Consider the following 23,557-nt stretch of genomic DNA (forward strand, 5'->3'; position numbering starts at 1 on the left):
TCTTCTTTTTTCTTCATCGTTCTCATTAATCCCAAAACCCAAAATTTACACATGATCTTAATAAATCTCATTTACAACAACTACTATCCTACAAATTTTAACAAACATCAACGGCATAAAAATGTATTTATTAGTATTATATATTTAACCCAAAATGAACCACAATTAATTTTCATTTGTCTTTGTATACGGGGGTGGTGGTGATAGGTAGATACAATGGCGATGAGGGATGAGCAAAACGATGGTAGTTATGCTCATGGTGGCCGGAGTTTGGTGGTGGTCATGGTGGCCGAAGTTTGGTGGTGGCTGTAGTGTATGTTTGAGTTTTTGTATTTTTTTTTTAGATCTATAGATATATAATACTAATAGATACATATTTATATAGTTGATGTTTGTTAGAATTTGTATGATTATAATTGTTGTAAATGAGTTTTGTTAAAATCGGATGTAAATTTTAGGTTTTGGGATGAATGGAGATGATGAAGGAAGACGAAAATGGGAGTTGGAAAGAACATGGGTAATATAAGAGTTCGTTTTTCCATATCCAGATTTTTATATTTTTCGTTCCTGAAGTTGTTTATTTTTTCACTTTTGGTCCTAAAGGTGAAACTGACATACCCTACCGTGTTTGTCACGTGGGAGGGTTGACGGCTAAAATTGGATGGCGTTAGAGCGCGGAGTGAAAATTGAAAAAAAGACCAACTTAGAGGAGTTTTTTATAATGAATTTACTTAAGGAGAATAACTGGAAATCTTGCTAAGTTAAAGGACCAAAAATGTAACTTTCTATTATTTCTACCAAATGTCCCTGCATTTTGGGTTTCACTTTCACATCAGCATTCAAGTTTTGAAAGGATGAGTTTTCGAGTTAGTTTAAAAGTAATAGTGAGATATTGTTGTTGAAAGTAAAATTAGGATAAATGGTAACTGGTTATCATATATCGTTACATAGCCTTAACATTAATAAATCATCAAATACAATGATACAAATATTCTCTGCATACTATAAGTTAAATAATTTTCTAAAAAGTAAGCATACACTTTCTATTATTATCTTTGTTGCAGCCATACATTATTGAAATTGAAATATATCATCAAATATCATGCTAAAAATTCTCTTAGAATTCATCACGTCAGAAAAGGCAATGCACATGTTGAACATACACATCAACGTAATAGCCGAAATTTTTAAATGTGCAATAAAATAACGACATTACCTCTTAATTTATGATATTTTTATGCCAACACAATTTAAAGAAAACAGATCTGCACCTCTAAACAAGTTAGCAAGAAGTGCATACATCATATGCTTCATTTTTATTTTATTTTAATCAGTTTAGTTGATGACAAAAACAATCTATTAGTTTAGAAAGGCTACGTAGCATTCAAAAATTTTTGCAAATCTAAATTATTGTTTATATATTATGTTATATAGCGTTATTACATTGTATAAAATATGAATATGATGATACAAATACAAACCATTCACCAAACCAACATTCTCCTTCATGCAACATTTTTACCTCAAAGCATATACAAGGTATTACCAATGAATTAAACGCAAAAAGGTTTTTACGAAGCGCACAAAAAAAAACACACAATGAAGCTATGTGATGACCATAAGACCCTATCACATGTTGGGTTCACAAAAAACAATAGAATGTTGCGAGAAAAAGTTCAAACTATCCGACAGTGTGTTGTTTGCACCCCTTTGGGCCGAAGTGTTGTAAGCCACGCCTGACAATCTTTCCACACAGATAACAGTAGTGGCTTTGACAAGCCCAGCAGAATATGTGATTATTATTGCCAACCTGACAACAAAGCAGAACATGGAAAGTTATAACCGGACCCATCTCGAGTTCCATTAAACACGATCAATATTACACAATATATTGACTCACCTTCGCATTCATTTGACCACATTGAGGGCACAACTGTCTAACACCAGCAAACAGTTGAGCAGCTACCTGGCCCACTAATTGTCGTGGGTTCATCTGCGCCTCCCAGATTAGAACGTCTTCTTGTGGAAAAAGTTCACACTTTCCATCCCTAAAACCAATTAAGCAATTTAGTTCACCACGAAATTTTCTTGTTTCTTGTATGCCATTACAGAAAATTCAAGGTCGTATAACCAAGTTACGGTGTATAACCATTATGGCGGCAAAATGAGCAACCTGGACTGATGAGGTAACAGTTCAAAACAATATTTTGGTGTGAAATTGACCCAAAAAACTGTCTCCATAAGATTTATTGTTTTGTAAAAATTGAGAACAAAATATATATTTTATTAAGAAGGTTCTATGCATTAAAAGTTACAACTTGTGCAACCTTCAACCTGTTCCCATAAGCTATTTTTTCATTCTATCTGTGTAACCCATTTAAGAAAAAGCATCATAATATGGGTCAGCTCATATGTAAACGGGTTGAAATTGATGACTCTAGTGCACAAAAAACTAAAGCTTGATCACGTGTCCCTTTTAAGGAGGAATATAAGACAATAGGTTGAAGTTCAAAGCTCTAGTGCCAGAAAAACTAAAGCTCACACATCGATCTACAACGGGGTGATATTCGCAACTCTAGTGCCAGAAGGAAAAAAAAAGCACACTCATGGGTTTACAACGGGTGAAATTCACAAGTCTAGTGCCAGAAAAACAAAAGGTCACTCAAGGTCACCTTTTAATGTTTAAATGTGTGTGTGTGTGTGGGGGGGGGGGGGGGGGATGTATTACCCACAAACAAAACAGTATAAATGAAAAGCAGAAAAGGGCAAAAGGAAAATAATTATCAGAGAGAGAAACAGAGAAGAAAAAAGCCAAACCTGAAATGGTCGTAGCCATCAATGGCCTTATTACATCGGTAGCAAAAATACTTGCCACAGTTTCCACAGACCATTTTGTTGCAGCCCTCCGTTTTTGAAATTGCCATCTTACAAGACGGACATAGTTTTGCATCTCGAAATATCTCTTTGACACTAAGAAGCTCCTCGATCAAATCATGTTCACGCTTCCGTTGTTTATCATTCATTTGGGTCGAGTTCTGTCTCTCCTGGACAAAATAAAAAAAAATGTTATTCCACTATATGAAAATTAAAGCATTATTACCTGAAAGTAAAAATGATTGGATACTGTAATGGGTTAAAATAGGTAAAAAAAAAAAATGAAGGGTTTAGAGAGTCAGTGGTTGACTTAAAGCACTTACTTTTGGAAGTAACTATCTAGTGTGGCAGATAAAATTACGAAAACTATATCATTTCAATAATAACTTTATAGATAAAATGATTTAAGAAATTTAGACATTAAAGAAAACTTAGACGATTTTCCACAGACATGATCAATTTCCTTTCTAGATATATTATTACTTTTACCCTTATGAAATAATACATAACGAAAATCAACCTATTTATTGGTAAACAAGATGAAATCACCACCTCTAATCTCTTACATGTTCTGAATCATCTCGAGACCATATATTTTCTAATCCGCAGACAAATTGCAAAAAGCACAATGAACTAGCCATTTACCAATTTTACGTAACTACAACAGAAAAAGTTATCCTTTGCATACATTTCGTAACAGTGGCACAACAAAACACTTCGGTGAAGTAATTTTTCACGGATAACATAAACACCTACATGGTATAACTAATGCAATTATCATGCTATGCGAATTTTAAAACTTTTATTGGTTTCTTAGTAATAATTTATGTACAAGTATTGGCCTGCTCAAAATAAGAACATTAAAATGTTATAACCTGCAATACACGGAGCTTCATCTCTGGAGTGAGACACATATCTCCAACATGGCGTTTTCCCCTGCAAAGCGTACAAAAACTAAAGAAGCATTTGGAGCATTGAGCATGTTGGTCTTCATCTACTATGCACACCATTTCACATCTTGGACAATAAACCACATCGGACATTGATTCAAGGGTCTTCTGCAATGTAAGTGATTCCCATTTTTCAAATTCTTTGTCACCAAGCAGTCGCTTCAGAAGACCTGGTGGTATCATGCCCCCACATTTTGCAGTGAGGCAAGAAAGTTTCATCACAGTACCTTCTTGTACAAGGACGTCTGCATAAGTTTTCATACATTTTTCACAGAAGAAATGCTGACATGGCAATCTTATAAATTCACTACCTGCAACAAATGAAGAAAATAAGTCAAAGTAGCAATCACACACCAAGACTTCTAGCTTTAAATTTATGGTTAGCATTTCAAATTTACTATTTATCAGCATTTATGTGATATTAAAAAAATCAGATAATCAGGAAATCAGCTGTAATAAAACAAATTGTAAAAGATGATGTTTGGGTACGCTTTAGTTGTTTGAGTTAGGCATTATGAGATAATCAGGTGACCTGACTTTTGACATTCTGATTACTTAAGAACTCAATAACTAAAATGATCAAAAAGGACAGTAGTCTGAGATGCGAGTTAAAACTCTCTCATTTTAGGTTGAAAAAAGGGTGAAACTAACATCCATAACCAATCATATAACCTGGTTAAATTCGGGAGATAGGAAAATTTGGAAAATAATCATAAGCAAGATATGTTGATCCAAACAATTATAAATCCGAAAAATCAAAAAAAATAATTTTCACACCGCAAAGTCAAAGACCCATAAACATCACAGCTTGTTTGGAATAGCATAAGAAAATTTCAGGGAAATACCAGCAAATTCACTCAAACAAATGCAACATTCTTGCAAGTTTTTACGAAAATCTTCAACCCGTTTTTCGTCATTGTAACTCTTCAATGAAGGAACATCGACATCTGGGGAGATGCATCCCGAAATTGCACGTGGATCACCATGGTGTTTCACACCATACGGGCCAAGAATTATTTCTTTATTAAATCCAAGATAAGAAAGAGCAGAACTATGCAACCATTCAGCCCACGAGTAAATAACTTCTTGTCCGTGTTGTTCATTCCATATTGAATCCAACATGGAACAAAGACTAGAAATTTTCAAAGAATCCAACCATTGTACAGAGATTGTAAAATAGGGAGGGAGATGTGTGGGGTATGACTTAGGCAATAAACAAGTCAAAATTATTGGTGGAATATAGTTGACTTCAAAAGAATATGAAAAATCTTCTGATTCATTGGTATTTGTATTAATATTTTGGGTGGAATTTAGTTTGGTAGAGATGGTTAGTACTACTGGAATTTCAATGTGGATATGAATCTGCAACACGACATAATAATAAGTTTTTGGTAAGTATATCATATTTCTTTCTAAAATCAATTAAAATCATCTAAAAAACACCACAGCACCTGAAAAGACCGCATTCCATTCTGCTTGTCCATAATAAATATGTTCTCTCCATAAATAGATTCCATTGCCAGTACCTATAGTATATTTTTCAATATAAAGAGAGATTAGGATATGAAGTTTGCTATTACAAAAGTTTGTGTGTTCTTTAAGCAGTCAATGCAGATATACATCGCCAGTCCAGTAAGCTGTAAGCATCACTTGATATACGTAAACACATTAATTTTTAACCAATAGATGAACATCTCTATTAAAAGCAAATGCCAAGTTGATCCACGTACAAGGTTCAGTCTATAAAACCACAACACAAAAGACACCAGGGACTAGAAGAAAGGTACTACATAGTCATGTGCCCCATTGACGTGATACTATAAAGTGCATGACTGGGAATTACTTCAGAGAACTGATTTGTGTCAATGGTCATAAAAATTCATGCATACTTCAAACATCAAACATTATATTTGTTATAAGACTGAAAAATACTTTCTCCACGTCATCAAATGCTAACATGTAAACTTTCTCCACGTCATCATGACTATCATGAAACGTAATTTTGGCCCTATAATCTTGTTCTAGCTTAAAAAATACTATACTACCCCGGACACGGATTTAACATGCTATTACCTCTATTCCACTCCATTCTCACCCTTTTCACCCATCTTTTATACCAATAAACCATCATCTACCATTGAAGATCTAGCAAGCTTGATGACGATGGCTCAATCCTGGGAATACAGGGAGATTTAAAGTATGATTAGAAGATTAATATGGGCTGCAGGGATGCATTATGTATGGCAAGAAATGATCGGATTGTTTCAAAAACAAGAGAGGCCATGTTTACCTCTCTTATTGTTGACAAAGACAGAGTCTTTCCTCACAATGTCTGCCTTAGTGCCTCTCCTGTCATCACAACCGGGAATAGAGGTTGATATTTCCTCAATTTAAACTAGCGTTATTCCAGACCATTGGCCGGGGAGCAAATTGTATTTTGGGCAAACTGAATTTTGTTAACTACGTAATCCATTTCAGATATATAGAACGTACTAAGAAATGAAAACATAGTAACTTTATACGATTCATTATAGAAAATAAAACGCAATGAAAACCATACAACATATAAACTTTATACCACAATTAATAAAAAGCAAAAAACGAAAGAAAAAAAAAAGGTCTTAAAATACTTATTTACCGAGTTTATGTCCATTAAGTAAAATATTTTTACTTTATAAAGATAACATTACTAAATATGGGACAACTCATCTACACACACTTTCAAATTATTGACAATTTTAAACTTTAAACACAAGACTTATTGTAAAAGGCTCTTAAACTTATACCTCTAGAAATATACCAAAGACCTTAGGATTCATTAAAAGTCAAGGCATCCGATATTATTATGTTGTTATTATTTATTTATTTTATTCAATAAACAATATATTCTTTAACCCTTTAATAAATTACTAAAACTAAAAAAGTAAAAGAGAAATAATGTGAGCATGTATTTTTGTGAGATTATATAGGTTCAAATGAGTTTAGACAAGAACCTGAAAAGCCTGATGCAAAATCAAAAGTGGTTTGACAAAGAATTAAGAAAAACCCAAGTCCGTAAACAGTGTTTAAAACAAAAAAAGGTAGGGGTGGGATTCGAAATGGTGCCTATAAATTTAATGGCAAAAGGCTAAACCGCTTCAACCAAACCCATTTTTGTTTTCACATTCCACTAAGCTGATATATACTTTATAGGTTAGAAATCACTGTTCACGTGAAATTATGCGAAATTATTTTAAATAGGTTGTAATGTTGATCATAGTAAAAAATTCAGCCTTTGACATTAATTTTGGCTTTTGTATGAATAAACTATGTCTCCTATACATGGTTTTTAAATTACTCAGTGTAGTCGCTTGTAAGACGACTTTACTAGCAATCTAACAAAGAGTGCTGAGTTCAACCTAGTCTAGGACAAGAAGGGCTGTAGAGAGAGCCATGAACCATGTCCACGGTTGGTTTGATCAGACAGACTTGATAATGTCTATATGATTATGAATAATCACAAGGTTGATCAACACAAGTAAGTAACTGGTATATTAAACCTGAAACTGATATTGTTCACACTCATCGTCATAAAATATGATAACTTGTTTTTCTATCTTTCTTAGAAATTTCCTTAAATTCAACATCCAAATGTCTTTGTTGGGTGCTTCTAATTTCTTGCATCCGAAGATTCAATTTTCAATACACAAGTAACCACCTATTCCTATCACACCTCGAACCCTTTACTACCCTGAGCTGTCAATTTGTATTTTGTTATAAGATAATTTGTGGAAGTTTGATTTGTAATTGGGTTTCCTACGGGTATGAGTTTGCTTAAAGTGAAGGAGGTAGAGAGGGTATGGAAGGTCCCTAAGTGAATCTCAATGAAATAGGCTGAGAATCAACTAACTATGTTTCAGACTGCATATATCATCAATATCCTCAGTGTCGAGACAAAGCTCATCCTCAGACCCTGCTCCCTCAATCTGCTCCTGGGGGCCTCCTGCAACCAAGTCTACCAAAAGTCATGTCCTTAGAGTCACGGGTGATCATGAGCATAGCTCTGAATTCTGGAATATCAGAAAATCCAGACTAAAAACCTAAAACCACCAATTTGATGGGTTCGAATACTTTCATGGGTGCTGTTCACTAATAACCGTCGCACAAAACACACATCGCTGATACTTTTAATGGCAATCCTCCCAAATCCTTAAACTAAAAACACCCAACTTCACATTGTTTACCAAGTGATAGATACCTATGATATAACATCAACCAATCCCTAACATCAGCAACGTTAGATAATATCTAGTATTCACATAAAGCATCAATCTTTACAACAAATATCAACTAACAACTTGAAAACAATTAAAAACAAAACAAAAAATACTGCAAAATTAAAGTCCACATAACAAAAGAAAGTGAAAGTATATCATGAAGACAGAAACTTTACCTCATCGTGTTGTAACTGATCATTATTAATTAACAAATCCTCAGATAAATCGGGTTCTTGTTCACTCAAAATTCTCAAATTTTCTAATCTTTTCACCACATCATCAAAATCAAAGTCATCTTCAAAATTATTATCTGTCTGTACGTCATTCAAATCCTTCATTATCTCTTTTCCTTTATTTCCATCATGATCTTTATTAGCTTCATCTTCCCCTTGTTTTGGGCCAAATTGAGTTCCAAGATTATGATTCTTGGAGACCCAGTTGGGGTTTTTATTATTACGAGCTTTATTGGAAGGAATAAACTGTGATGAGGTGGATCTTGAAGTTGAAGGTTGTGGTAATGATTTGGGATCATCAGATTGAGATTCATAAAGAGGTTTGAAACTCCAAGTGTCGTCAAAGTTTTGATTTTTTTGATGGGATTTTGGTGTTCTTCTGCTGCCGCCTCTTTTCATCTCAGCGCAGCTCAGAAACCGAAAGTATAAAAATTATTAATTATGAAAAAGAAATGATGCGGTGATTTGGGGAAGATAAATTGGGGAAAATTTATATTTATATATACAAGACCGGCCCATGCTCCACTTGTGTAAGGTTTATATTTATTTATTTATGTTGGCTAATCGGGAGAGGGTAATTGGGTTGGGCTTTATTAATTCGGATGTTCATATTTCTTGGATCCGTTAGGCGCTAACTATACCTTATTATAGATTTCTAGTTTTTAAACATTTTAGTTGGTACGTTATTTCTTACAAAAAAAAAAAAAATCTATATTATAGAAATGTCATTAGTTAAAATACTGTATATTGTGTTTCTAACTTTGTAACCCACGGGCTTGTTGGTCTCAATAATCAATAGGTCATTGTCTCATTGATGTCTATTACAAAGGTAGATAATAGTGGACTAGTGGTGTTAAGATTCAATATATGAATTCATAATGAATAGTAATAAATAAACTTATAATCAATGATATAGTTTATGTTTGTTAGTTTAATTTTATTTCTTATTTAAATTAAATTAAAAATAATGATTTGATGTGTTGGCACTTTTGCATGTGTCATGAAATGCAAACATTATCTAAAATTATTTATTTGCATATGCCCTGTTATGGCTTTTTTCAAATTGCTAGTTAACTTTTAATATTATAGGAGAAAGAATCGTATAACAAAAAGTGACATTTTGGTTTATTTAACTTACCCTTGTGAAAAGAAAAAGAAAAGATGGCTACACATCTGGTTAATTTAACATCACCTGTGAAAAGAAAAAAGATATAGCTATGCAAGTAATATGCCAAGAATTGAATAAGAAGAAGATTAAAAAGGTGGAGAAAATTTTAATTTTTTTAATGTCGTTGCAAATCATATTGAAAAAACTTTGAGATCACACAAACACCACTATAAAATGTCATTTTATGTCGTCGTAACACTGATACGCAAAAATGAAAATAAGGGAACGTAGAAGTATATAAATATAAATATAAATATACATATTATAAATCATAATGAGACCATCACATTAAAAACTAAAAAACCATGATTGTAATAATGTGGTGACCATCGTGATCGTGATATATTATTAATCCCCTTTTTTTAATATCTCTATCTCTATACTAAATAAAAGATAATTGTCTTTCAAAATTATTTTTAAAAAAATTGTGATGTGCCATGTCTATATTTTTTCTTAAAAAGTCTTTATTTTAATTATGATGTCATAAATAATTTACATTAATTTTAATTAAAAATAGCTCACTAAATACTTATTTAAAGTTCTTAAACTTTTATTACAAACAAAGAAAATTTTTTTTTAATTATTATGTTATTTAATTCATCATCTCCATATCGATTTATAATATATTAATAACAAAAATTACATGCATATTTTATAGTTTTATAATTTTAATTAAAACGCCCGGGTTGAACATGAGTAAATTCGCTAGTTTAATAAATGACTGATTTTTTTTAAAAAAATTTTTTTTTATTATTATCGATATATATACCACCTACAAAAAACCCTCACATATTCTAAAAAAAAACCCGCGACATATATATATATGCTACGATCGACCACCAAAAAAGTTTTTTTATTTATATACTTTATTCATATTTAATCATTATTATTATTATTTAACATTGAATTCTTATGTTATTGTTATTATTATCTCTTTTAATTTAGTTTGTTGTTCATTATAGGTTTATTATGACTTATTCAACAACAAAAAGTAAGACCACATTAGTTCATCTTGAAGATCTTAAGCCAACATATGTTAAACATCATCTACGACTCCGTGTTGTGCATGTATGGGCTTTTTCGGAGTGGAACAACCCGAAGAAATCAAAACGTTCGAAATGGTCTTTATTGATTAATTGATATGTATTTCTCAAATTATATACTTTACGCTTTTGTTTCTCTTTTTAGTTAACTAAAGTTGAAAAAAAGGGTAAACTGGAATCGTTTTATGTTTTATTTTTAAGTATTATAATTTTATTCGGTATCTATTTTAATATCTTTGAATTCTAATTTTTTAGCTGTGATTAATATATTTTAATATTACATGTTTATTAGACGAGGCTAAACACTAGTATCATATATAGGAATGATAGTCTACAAAATTAGACATTAAACATATATTTACATAGTAAGCCCAAAACTTCAAAAATTATCTAAATTTACATAGTAATCAAATTCAAGAATGACTTATAAATTGTTGCGATGACGCAACCACTAAGTGAATTTTCATTATTAATTTATAAGTAGGAGTTGATTTGTGGTTGTTTCTTTATGAATTTGAGTCACGGTCTCACGGGATTTGCTTACTTGTATTGACTTTTGAGTACAACTGTTTGTTGTATAGCCCACAACAATATGATGTATGATTATATAATATACACACAAGTATCATACTTTTGCTTAGCAGCAACGTTATTATAATCGACACAAATGTTTTTGTCTCTTTTTATATAATAATCCTACTCATTTAAGTTCCAAAAGGGTCTAGATTGTGTATTGTAATTATACTTTTTGATGCTAACACCTTGTTAATAGCTTCGTCAAAGTATTTTTTTTTTCCATGTGATTTTTGATTTTACAGTTTTTATTCTCATTGTTAACTTTTGGGCAAAATCATTCATATGCTTTGCATTTCATCCTTAGATTTGTTACACGTGAAGTACATTTATGTCTTTTCATCAATCTTTCATAGTTTGTTTTTATTATTAGGTGCAAACTTCATCCTTGTATTTAATAAACTTTCAAACAATAATTTAATCAAAAAACAAAACAAACTCAACTCAAAAAGCTATATAGACCTATATATGAGGATCTAACTTAATACCGACCGGTACAATTAGCTAATTTAACTTAATTATTTTTTTATAAAAATGTTATAAAACTTACTACAATATAACGAAAATAGTCAAAATACAATTATAATTCATTCAAAAAATAATATCAAATAAGTACTTTAAAATAAAATATAAGTTTTAAAGTTCACAAATTTAGAAAAAAAATATATATATTAAAGTATTATAAATAAAATTTTTTTTAAAAATGAGAATACCAGAATTATCGGATCGGTAATACCGGAAATAGTTGTACCGAAGTACCATCTGATACCGGTATTACGGGTAATACTACCGGTATTTAAAACATTGTATGTACATGTTTGCATTTAAAGGTGATTGACTAGATCCTCAAATGTAGATATATATAGTTTTTTTTTTTGAATTAAATTGTTTCCGGTAATTTTTTTTTGTTTTGTTTGAAAAGTTCTCCTGGATTTGTTAACGACGAGGATGAAAAATGTAAAAACGACAAACCACAGGAATATTTTTTGCACTTAACTCTATACAAAGACGAAAATGCCCCCCACGTGTCTTGCATACGAGGAGGTTAACGACAAAGTTATAACGACATGGACGAAACGCAAACCACATTGATGATTTTAGCCAAAAGCTAACGACGAAGATGAAAACGGCAAAATCAGTAAATCACAAAGACGAAAAAGTACTTTGATCTAATAGCTTTTATTAATATCTTCCCGGTTTAGAATATTAAAGAGGACTCATAGATTAAGTGACGCATCCATCACGCATGTTATTCCAAGTTTTGGTGACACCAAAAGGGGAGGATTGGAGGAAGTAACAAGTGGTAATGGGCTATGAAGGCGTGATGATGGTGAGTTCTTCCTATAGTGTGATAAAAGTATGATAATGTGTTACAAAATGTGATGTAAAGAGGGTATGATCAAAAATATAATTTTATAATTTTGATAGGGTGACTATGATGTTAGGTGATTCCAACTTTTTCTATATTTTATAAAGAAAACTTGTGTATATGTAATATGAAACTTAAATCCTTAGAGAGTGTTTGGTTCGTGGAATTCCTAGGAATTAGAATTGGAATTCCTTTCATTTTCCATGTTTGGTTGAGAAGTATAATGGAATTGGAATTAGAAACATTCCACCAAATTCTTTAAATCACGGAATGTGAAATTTCTTCAATATGTCGATGGAATCTCAAAACTTTCCATTGGAATTCATAGAAAGCCTAAAAAAAAAACTACCCTTTTTTTCTTTTCAGACCCTATGGTTGGCTCTTCTTCATCTTTATCTAAAAACCCTTCTTCCTCATAGTTGCTCTTCAAGATCTTCCTCCATAAAAGTCAGATCTACAATTTTCGGTTTCCCTCACAAAGGTATTTCTCTGTTTTCCTTTTTATCTTCACAAATCCTCTTTTATATCTTTTTATTTTATCTTTTTTCTTCTGGTGAAACTCTACAATTTGTGTTCATGCATCTTTGATTCGGTTTTTTTCCTTTTTTTTTATTATAATGGAATTTCTAAGTTAGGGTTTATTTATATGTTAATACCATCATATATATATATAAACTGAAACCTTTGGCTGTTTTGAAAAAATGTAAAGAAATAATATGTCTTCGGCTAGCTCCATAACTTGTTGCTTTGATATTCTTTTCAAGATTATAAATGAATTCACACTTACTATAATATAGGATTCATAGACAGAGTATAAAAAAATGGCCTTTATATCCATTTATATTAACAAGAAGCATATGTTTTTTTTTCTTGAATTGGAGCAATGGTATATGAAATAAGTCGTTGGCTTTGAAATTCTTATGGACAGGATATGGCTTAGCTTAGTTTAACAGCCCAAAAACGTAAGCAGAGAAGAAAAACATTGATGTTATCTTCGTGGAACCAAGTGAATATAGTTATCTGCTGGTTTATTATATGTCTTTACATGTTGGTTATCAAATACCAAATGGATAAACCACGTATACGATACACTTTGTCAAAAATAAATCGACATTCAATATTGAATGGATATGTTTATGAGAGTGATACTTTGGCAATAACAAATATTAGGATGAACCGGAGATGTTTCGACAAGGTGTGTGCCATGCTTTTTACATTTGGTGGTTTAAAATCAAGTAGAAATATGGGTATAGAATAGTAGGTTGTAATATTTCTTCATATGATAACTCATAATATCAAGAATCGTACCATGATAACTAACTTTCATCGTTCGGGGGAAACAATTAGTAGAACATTTTCTCGTGTTTGTAATGCGGTTATCAGATTGCATTCATGTTTGCTCAAGAAACCTAAACCTGTTCCCGAGAACTCCACTGACCATAGATGGAAATGGTTCAAGGTATATATATACGTCATATTAAGTATTTATCGGGGATGGACGAAAGAAGAAGATGAAAAACTGGCGGAAGCTTTACTAACCATGGTAAACACCGGAGGATATAAAGCTGATAATGGCTTTAGATCCGGGTATTTATCTCATCTTGAAGCAAAGTTGAAAGAATCGCTTCCTGAATCGGGCATTTTGGGTAAACCTCACATTGAATCAAGAATAAAAACAATGAAAAAAGATTGGCAAGTTGTCTTTGATATGTTGAATAGTACAAGCGGATTTGGTTATAATAAGGAAACAATTGCGTGACCACAACATCTCCAGGAGTATGGGATGCTTACCTCGAGGTATTATTACTTCTATTTTACTGTTTACAACATGTTAGCTCTAGTCTTGATATATATACTTTTATTGTTATAATGTGATATAGAGTCATAAAGGGGCAGCAAAATGGCAAAATAAAAAGCTTCCACACTATGAAGAATTATGTGTAGTTTTTGGAAAAGATCGAGCTCAAGGGAATAGAGCCAAGGTTGTTACCGATATGGAAGAGGAAGTGAATATAGAAGAACAGCAGGATGACTCACACGATAGTTTTGATGAAGCTATGGAAGGCAGCCACACGGCACGTACCACTACAAGTGTTCAAGTTGAAGAATTTTCAAGTGTCCCTAGTAAGAAATGAAAGAGCACATCTCAAACAAGTTCTATGGTTGAAAGTTTCAATGATGCGGTAAAGTTTTTTGGTGAACGACTCAAAGAATCGTCGGCTGAATTGAGTGAAGGTATAAAACTTGATGTTGAACTAAGTAATAAAACCGCTATGCTACCTTCGGCGCTTGAAAAAATGACATCTTTGTCTCAGTTGGAAAGATTTAAGGCTATTCGAAAAATGAAAAGTGATCCTGATAGTGTGCTTACATTTTGGGATTTAAAAGAAGAAGAAAGGGAGGATTGGGTGCATTTTGTGATGTCAGAAAATTTAAAGACTGATTAAGTAAGTTGTAGCTTATGTTGAAGTGAAGGTACTTATTTTGAAGCCTTTTTGGATGACTTGCTTGCTTCCATTAATTGTAGTTATAGAAAGTCTAGTAACTTTGTATTATGTCTTTTGTTTGGAACAACATCTATGTATGGTTTAATATATCTGGTAATTTTATAATATGTGGTTTAACTATATATATGAATGTTTTACTACTAGTAAAAACAAGCAAGTTAACATATATAATGAAAATATAATAAAGAATATAAACTTTATTTATAAATAAGAATAAAAATCTTACAAATTATTAATAAAGAAAAAAGAATTACAAAAAATTGATCAAACGGTAATTTTGTCATTAGACGTAAATTACATTCCAATTCCTTTGACCCACTTACAAACCAAACAAGATTAGGAATCTGAATTCCTTTGAATTCTGTCAACCAAACACAAGACAGTTTTTAAAACTTTCAGATTCTAATTCCTTCAAATTTTAATTCTTTTGACAAATTCCAATTCCATCAAAAAAATTATGTGAACCAAATTGTAACACCCCGACTAAGGCGGAAACACGAGATGCCACAGAACGACATGGTACAAAAGATTTAAATATAAAACATCAACACAAGTTTTCAAATGACATTCAAATCCAAAAGATTACAAGTTCAAGATGACGTCTAAATCCATTACATAACCAAATTCATAATCAAAAGATCAAATGTTTGCGTTACTTGTCCAACCATATAACAAACACACAACATCCAAGAGGCGGTCCATAAAGCTAACTTACTGCTCTAAACCTGAAAAGCATGAAGAAAAAGTGTCAACTACGAGAGTTGAGTGAGTTCATAGGTTTTAACTAACAACACATATATATATATACCAACCATATTAAAGGATAATGAGTCCTAAACTTTCCAAGTATTCTTTCAAATAATCAATTCTAAAGCGTATGTTCAACTTATAATAACCAACATATTAATATCAATATCAGTTAGCCACATGGGCATAATTCAAGTAAACTTTGATGAGTAAATGCTTGAGCCACTACTACTACCATTTTATCAAGTCCAACAATATATATAATTCATTTCATAGCACAAGCTGTCAATCAAGTGCTGTATTAATAATAATAGGATCGTGCCATGGAGACGACCAATCAAGTTTAAGGTAGCTAGAGCACCACTATGGTCGGACTGGAAATGAAGGTTGTCACGAAGACAACCAACCTTCCACCGTTACACTTATGGGTGGGTGGGCGAAACCTAGTTGCGCAACTCTCTAACTACAGGCCTCCACTTTCGGAGTAAATAGTAGTGTACCGAAAGAAAACGGGTTGACAGAACTCAAGCTCAACATAAAACATTTATCACATTGAACATATGAAACAATTTTATTCCATAATCATATTATCAAAAATCATTATATATATATATATATATATATAAGCAATTTCATTTATATATCATGTTTTTCACCCCGATAGTTAAACACATAAAATAGTTTGAAAGGGGGCTATGACTCACTTGATTGGAGTATGAAAAGGGGCTAATCAGATGCGTGAAGTACGTCTAGTGGTGTCGTCCCTCGAGCAAGCCTAAACCATGGTATTTAAAATATACACAACGTAAGTGTGTGTTGCATGACTATTAAACTAGATCATGAGATGTATGCTAGTAGACTTGCCCATCTTTGGTTGTTGTTTAATTATGGAATTCAAGTACATTATGTTGTTCACCTCATTTGGTTTGAAGACATTTGGTAGTGAAGGCCATTTATACGATTTTGTTCGGTTATTGGAATTTCGGTAGTTTAACTTTGTTTTATATATATTTTCCATTGCATACTTTGTTTAATAACCATATTTGACATTTGTGTTCTTATAATATTAATGTTGATATATTTTACTGATTTATAATTATTTATTTAATATAATATTATTTAATTAATTATTTATTTATTTTATTGATTTATTAATTAAATATATCCTTATAATTATTTTTAAGTCCTTAAATTATCTCTAAAATTCATAGATAATTATAGATGGATTATTTACTGATTTCTAAGCCTTTTTATTTGTAATATTATGATTTTTATATTTATTTGTGCATTATTTCTATTTATTTAATAATAATGATTAATTAGTGACTTTTACTTAATAATTTACTTTTAAATTGCATAGTTCTTGTTCCCTTGCTTGTAATTATTTTTCCCCTGTAGGTTTTGGTCACTTTTATCATTGGTTAAGTAGTTTGATCAGATTCATGATTTATATAATTTATTAATTAATTTATATATTTTTTAATTATCATTTTAATTCATTAAATCATAGAAATTCTTACAAATCACCACAAGAGCTTTAGTCCGAAAATTCCAGGCCTTTTTGGCAAATCATATCAATGAAAATTCATATCAATTCAACCTCTCTTGTGTCTTACTTAAATTGAGGACTTTATAATTAGAAATCGTTTACCGAAATAGTGATTTTAGCCTCATTTCTTAGGCTATAAAGGTACTTCAAAATGGATTTTCATTCTTAACTCAAATATTAAAGTAAGTTCATCATATTTTGGTGGTTCAAGTCGTGATGGTGGTGTTGATGTGATATGTGTAATTTTGTGCTTTCGGTTAGTGATTATTTGACCCGAAAAGGTGATTTTTGAGCTAATTCTTGCCATGCATCAAGTGACTTGAATTTTATACATTTGATATGAAATATTTCCATTAGGTTCATCATAATTTCATGCTCAAAAGATTATGGTGCATGTGTGTACTCAAAATGCATTTTTGCATGTTTTCGGTTTGCGATTTCAAGCATATTTTGCCTTGTTTTGATTCAAACTTGCATACTTGATATTTTTATAAATTTTTCCAGATTATATTCACTAAGATTAACATATTTTCCGGTTAATACAAGTCTCTAACCATCTCATAATCCAAATAACAATCCAACCTTCTTAAATCTAACATGTATGCACTTAAATCAATACTTTTTAACATAAATCTTTATCCATCTCAAATCCATCAACATGAAAACATATTTTTATGAAATATTCCAGAAATATATGTACAAATTATATAAAATATGTTCATTTTTTTTATATAAAAAGTTATTTTACAAACTATCAACACATATCAACACTTTTTGATACAAACTTTTATGGATCTAACAATATAACATCAAATACATATTTTTATCAAATTTTCCATAAAATATTTCTTCATAATATATATTAATATGACCATCTTTCACAAGAAAAACCATATCAAAAGCTATATAATCTATAACTACACTTTTGGGTCTTAAATTAGTTGAATCCTTGGATCTTTCTTCATGGATTCAACATGCATGAGCATGAAAAGAAAGATCCTATCAACTTTGCCCTTATCAAGTGTATATTCAAAAGAAAACATGGACTTTTGATAAAACCTTTTTAATATGAACAAGAACAATATTAATCTAGTAAAGAGATGAAGATATATACCCTTGAAGAACACTTTTAGATGATGGAAATATGCAGAGTTTCGTGACCCCTTAAAGCCTCCAACAACCCTTATTCACACCTTAATACAACCCTTAAACCTTGCTCACTATAACCCTTTCTTTATCTAATCTAAACCTTTATTATTTGTAGTTGTTTATATTGATTTTTGCTTGTGTTTTTCTCCTTTGTTTGGGCCGAAAATAATGAGAAGAAAAGAGAGGGAGAAGAGTTTTTCCTAGAGAAAATAAAAGCTTGTAGGTGTAAAGTGTGAGGAGTGTGTGAAGAATGAGAGTTTTAAGAAGGATTTTTAGTGGAAGTAAATTTGAAATGTGAGTGTGTGTGGAGTGTGTAAGGGGGACGGCCAAAGTGGGGGAAGTGAAGGGGTTTTTTGTTTTTTTTTTTTTAAAGAGTTGTTGGTGGATTTGTGTGTATGTATATGTTGTATGTATTTATATTTTGTAAGAGTATTATGTGTTTATTAATAATATAAGTTGATTATTTTCCTAGTGGACATGTATGTATGTGTCGTGTGTATATGTATGTATGTATGTATACATTTTTGTGTTTTTATCTAGTTACATAGTCCATTGGTTGCATTCTTGTATTTATTTTAAGCATATATATACACTTATAGATTTTTAAACACTTTTATATGCTTTATGAGTTATAAATTATTTTTTTAAGTTGTTCATGATATTTTTATGACCAAATATTATTTAGTTGAGTTGATGGTACAAATTGTTGGACATTTATAAGAATTTTTAATTGTTATCTCAACTTGTGATACTTATTTTATTATTTCTATTTTAATTAAATATTAATTAAAATTTTTGTTCGATAGAATTTTTATCAATTAAATTTAACATTAACAATAGCTCTAGATTGCTAATTTAGAGGCATTATCTATTAGCTTCAAGTATAACTATGATTTACAGGAACATAGACAACCTAACTAGCAGGTATATAATATTTAAAAAGTAGGGTTCTTACACAAACTACCACTTAGCTTATTGATTGATGGTTAATTGGTTATACTTACATACGGATCAAAGGCCGCTGGTTGATAGCGTCATGTTGGGTTATGACGTGGTCATAGAGTAATGGACTTTCGATATATCACATTGAAACAAACAGTGAATGTGAATAAAATATGAAAAATGATATATTTTTCTAACTAATTATATTGAAAACTTTTCGAACCACAAGTTTATGATATACAGTAAAATCAATAGATGAGATTAGAAATAAGAATTAGTAGAATTCACATATTATGTATTCAGAGGCGGATCCAAAAATTTAGTCTATTGGGGTGAAATTTTTTTAATAACGACAAGAATACATGGCATATTACTCGCTAGACGAATTATTTATAATGAAAAAACAAGTCTGAAAACGTCTACACAGTAAAATTGCCCCAAATGTAATCAGTAAAATAGTTCTACTATTTTGATGTTATTAACTCAAAAGACATCATACTAATTCATGACCTATAAAGTTTATCTAAAATAAATTAAGTATTAATCTTTTGATGATACAACACTATAGAAACTAAAATTAAAAAAATTATATAAAGAAGCTCACTGAACTTAACTAAAAATTGTCGATAACAATACATTTGAGAGTTGAAGGGAGTTTTTAAATCTCTTGCATCCCACATCGTTGGTATAATTGAAATTCACCAAACTTAAATATTATATAATGAGAAAAGTATTGATGAAACATTACTAAAGAATAAATCATTCCATCCACTTTTAAATCTTTTCACAGTAGTTGAGGGCACACACTAATAAACCGAGGGCACCTTAACAACTTGGGCTTAAAAACTGAATAAACTTAGACATAATCTCATTATTTCATAAGAAGTAATTGGGGGCATTACCCCCGTAAGTTGTGAGCTACATCCGCTACATCCGCCCCTGTATTGTTGGTTCTCTATGAGAATTTTTATGAGGATCTTTACGAAAATTAATCATTTTCCATAAAAAAAAATATATATAAATACTCTAAAAAAAATATATATATAAATACTCTATTTCACTATTTGAAATATATGTTTATTGGAAAATAAAAGAAAGGGATTGTAACAATCAGTATCATGATGAGTAAAAGTTTTAAAATGTGTTGCCAATGAATAAAATCTGAAAAAATAAAACTGATTTACATTATGTTGTGCGTCATAACTTATAATTCATAAACAAGATTGATGTCAAAATCAGTAGCTTCGGAGTGCGTCATAACTTATAATTCATAAACAAGATTGATGTCAAAATCAGTAGCTTCGGAGTCTCAATGAGACAATGAAGAATTATTGTGATGTTGATTATGCCAACAAAATTTATGTCTAAAAAATATAATAAGAAAAAAGTTACTATATAATTTAATAAATCGAATAGGATTTCTCACCAAGCAATAAGCCAATAACGTATCTACCAATAAACTAAAACAAGATTGTGATATTCTTGAAATGACAAATGGCATAATCCTTGATCGACACATATCCTTTTAATTTATTTATTTTATTAAATTAGCTTTTTTAATTTCCTTGTTAGAATTAGAATTAAATTCTAACTCTTAACTTATAGATACAAAACACATTATAACCTTGTTTGATTGACCGCTTTTTGATTAATAAAATTGTCTCTTTTTCTTTCTTAATTTTTCAACTCCTATTACTTATATTACTTATAATAAGTTAATAATATGAAGACTTCCAAAAAATGAATTCATGATCCGAAATTACAAAGCTATTATAACTTAGTTTCGATCATCGATTACTTTAACCACGAATTATTTCATCTCACAATCATGTATGAGGAATTTTTGAATTTCTTTATGATACAATTTATTTAGCTACCGTATATCGTACGGGTATTAGGATTAGTTTAAAGTATAAACGCTTATTTAGTCCATGGCTAAGCTTCCAACTCTAATTTAATTTAATGATATGAGTATTATTTGTAAAGTAGACGTTAAAGATAATTCCTCAAAAGCTTTTTTCGTTGATAAAAATAAAAACTCTTTTTAGGAAAAGGTTGTTATTATTAACTATTAATTATTTATATATAAATTACTAATAGTAATTAATTAATAAAAAAAATATAACAAAAGGTTGGATGCCCACTAAATGGGTGATATTTTTCAAGTTATTCTTAATATAATTTAAAAGTATGAACAATTTTATTTCTTTATTGTAATCGTAAACTACATTATTTTTTGGAAAGTTGTCACTAAAGATACTTCCCTGAAGATAACAAACTTTATGCTTTTCCTTATTGAATACTTGTAACGATTCATGTTTAATATTTAACGATTCATGCTTAATATTTAGTTGTCTAGGAAACCTACAAGACGTCATCATCATACGGTGAGGCTTCTCTAATTTTATATCCCGATTGAATATTCGGAAAAAAAGTAGATATTAAATTAAGACAAATGCAATCAAGTTGTAAATACGTATTTGTTCACCTAATAGCGGGAACCCATGCAATGTTGTTAGGGCATTATGTATCTCAAAATTGATAGTGGCGACGTCATTATGTATCTCAAAATTGTAACTTTTCTACTCGAGTCTACAACTCTTATATCTATACTTCTATATTCATACTATATTATAAAAAAACCCCTCATTTTGAAAGTTATATGGGAAAAATGTCTAAAATACTCTTAATGATTATATTACACTATCAGTTCTTTATCTTTTAAAATATTTCTATTAACCCTTTATCACTTATTTTAAAATTAATTATCTACACCACCCGACGCCGCCTCCACCGCCAACAGTCATTCCCACCACCACACTGTCGTATTTGCACCGGTACCGTGCTAGTAATCTTCTCTATATATAATAAAACAAGATTGTTTTTTGTAAGTATTTTTAGAAAGTTTTTGATGTGGAAAATCCATATTTCACTTTAAAATTTATTTTAGTTAATTATGATGTCATATATAAATAAAATATAAATAGTCTTTTACATGTTTAACAAAAGTATTAATCATTTATTTAAAGAAAAAAAATCTCTCTTATATAATACTTTATAACGTTTTAATGACAAACATTATATATTTCTTTAATATTTTTTTATATTTTAAAATTTTAATTAACATGTTCGAGTTAAACCCGGGTTGATTAACTAGTAGCATAAATAAATACATTGTAGTTCCTTTATATTAAACTTCTATTTGTAAGAATACACTTTTTATTGCTAATTCAAGTTACATAGCTTGTGTTTGATTCACGAATAGACTTTTTGGTTTGAATTTGTAATCGTTCATGACCACCATTTCTTTTTTCCTTTAAAATTTGTGTATATAAATTTCATCTTTTTTATACTAATAATTTTAAACAGACAAGTAGAGGAAATCCTTTATCCATATTCAATCTATTATCATTTATTTATCTGGTAATTCGTAGAATATTTATTTAGTAAGAAGTTGAATCTGAAAAACTAATTTTTTTATAAAAACAAAATGCATCACTTGAACATAAAGATGGTAGTGTGTAACTGCTATATCGGAGAATTAAATACGAGGTTTTAGATGGGGAACAATTCACACCTTGATTTTTTAGTCATTAAGTTCATAAGGGTCCAAGAATTTATTAATAATATAAAACAAGTTATTAAAATATTGTATGTGAAGAGTTTCTTATTTAAACTTAGTTGGTCTTTCTTATTAATAAAAGGTCTTGGCTGCTTTAGAAAAAAAAACTTGCAAAAATGTGTTTCTTTCGTTTTAGAAAAAAATAGTTTGTAACAATGTGTTGAACTACTTCAACAAGTCTGCGCGTGAGGTATCCTGATTGATTGTATCACTCAACTTTAAACTTTTAGTGTCTTGCCAGTTGTTTTCGCTTTCGATTCATCATTTTTCCAGTTTAAAAACAAAGTCCTACTTAAAAAAACTTGTGGTCTCAAAATTATTGGAATCGTACAAGGCACAATCATGGTCGTCTCATGGTTTTTAAAGGCCCTGTTCATTATAGGCCCCCATATTTTAACAATCTTTAAAAAGTAAACCATGATTGTTCATACTTTTTTATTTATTTAGAGTGTTAAGAAAATCATTTTATAATAATGATAAACTAAAAATAATATAAGGATAATAATGATAAATAAACAAAAAAATAATAATAAACACTTTTGACAGTTTATTAAAAACAAATGGAAAATACCATG

General features: G+C 30.4%; 1 protein-coding gene and 1 pseudogene across 1 annotated transcript; one reads left to right on the plus strand and one right to left on the minus strand.

Moving 5' to 3' along the window:
* Positions 1–1,483: 1,483 nt before the first annotated feature.
* On the minus strand, positions 1,484–8,766 carry LOC122579898 (E3 ubiquitin-protein ligase RNF14). The gene is made up of 7 exons (XM_043752158.1): positions 8,257–8,766; positions 5,276–5,350; positions 4,670–5,186; positions 3,750–4,135; positions 2,818–3,044; positions 1,901–2,048; positions 1,484–1,810 (listed from the first exon to the last, which is right to left on the minus strand). Exons 1-7 carry the CDS (start codon positions 8,710–8,712, stop codon positions 1,682–1,684), a joined length of 1,938 nt encoding a protein of 645 aa, XP_043608093.1. The 5' UTR covers positions 8,713–8,766; the 3' UTR covers positions 1,484–1,681.
* Positions 8,767–14,006: 5,240 nt separating this feature from the next.
* On the plus strand, positions 14,007–14,913 carry LOC122611001 (annotated as a pseudogene).
* Positions 14,914–23,557: the final 8,644 nt, after the last annotated feature.

Source organism: Erigeron canadensis, chromosome 8 (assembly GCF_010389155.1).
Source record: "Erigeron canadensis isolate Cc75 chromosome 8, C_canadensis_v1, whole genome shotgun sequence".
Classification (NCBI taxonomy): Eukaryota; Viridiplantae; Streptophyta; class Magnoliopsida; order Asterales; family Asteraceae; genus Erigeron; species Erigeron canadensis.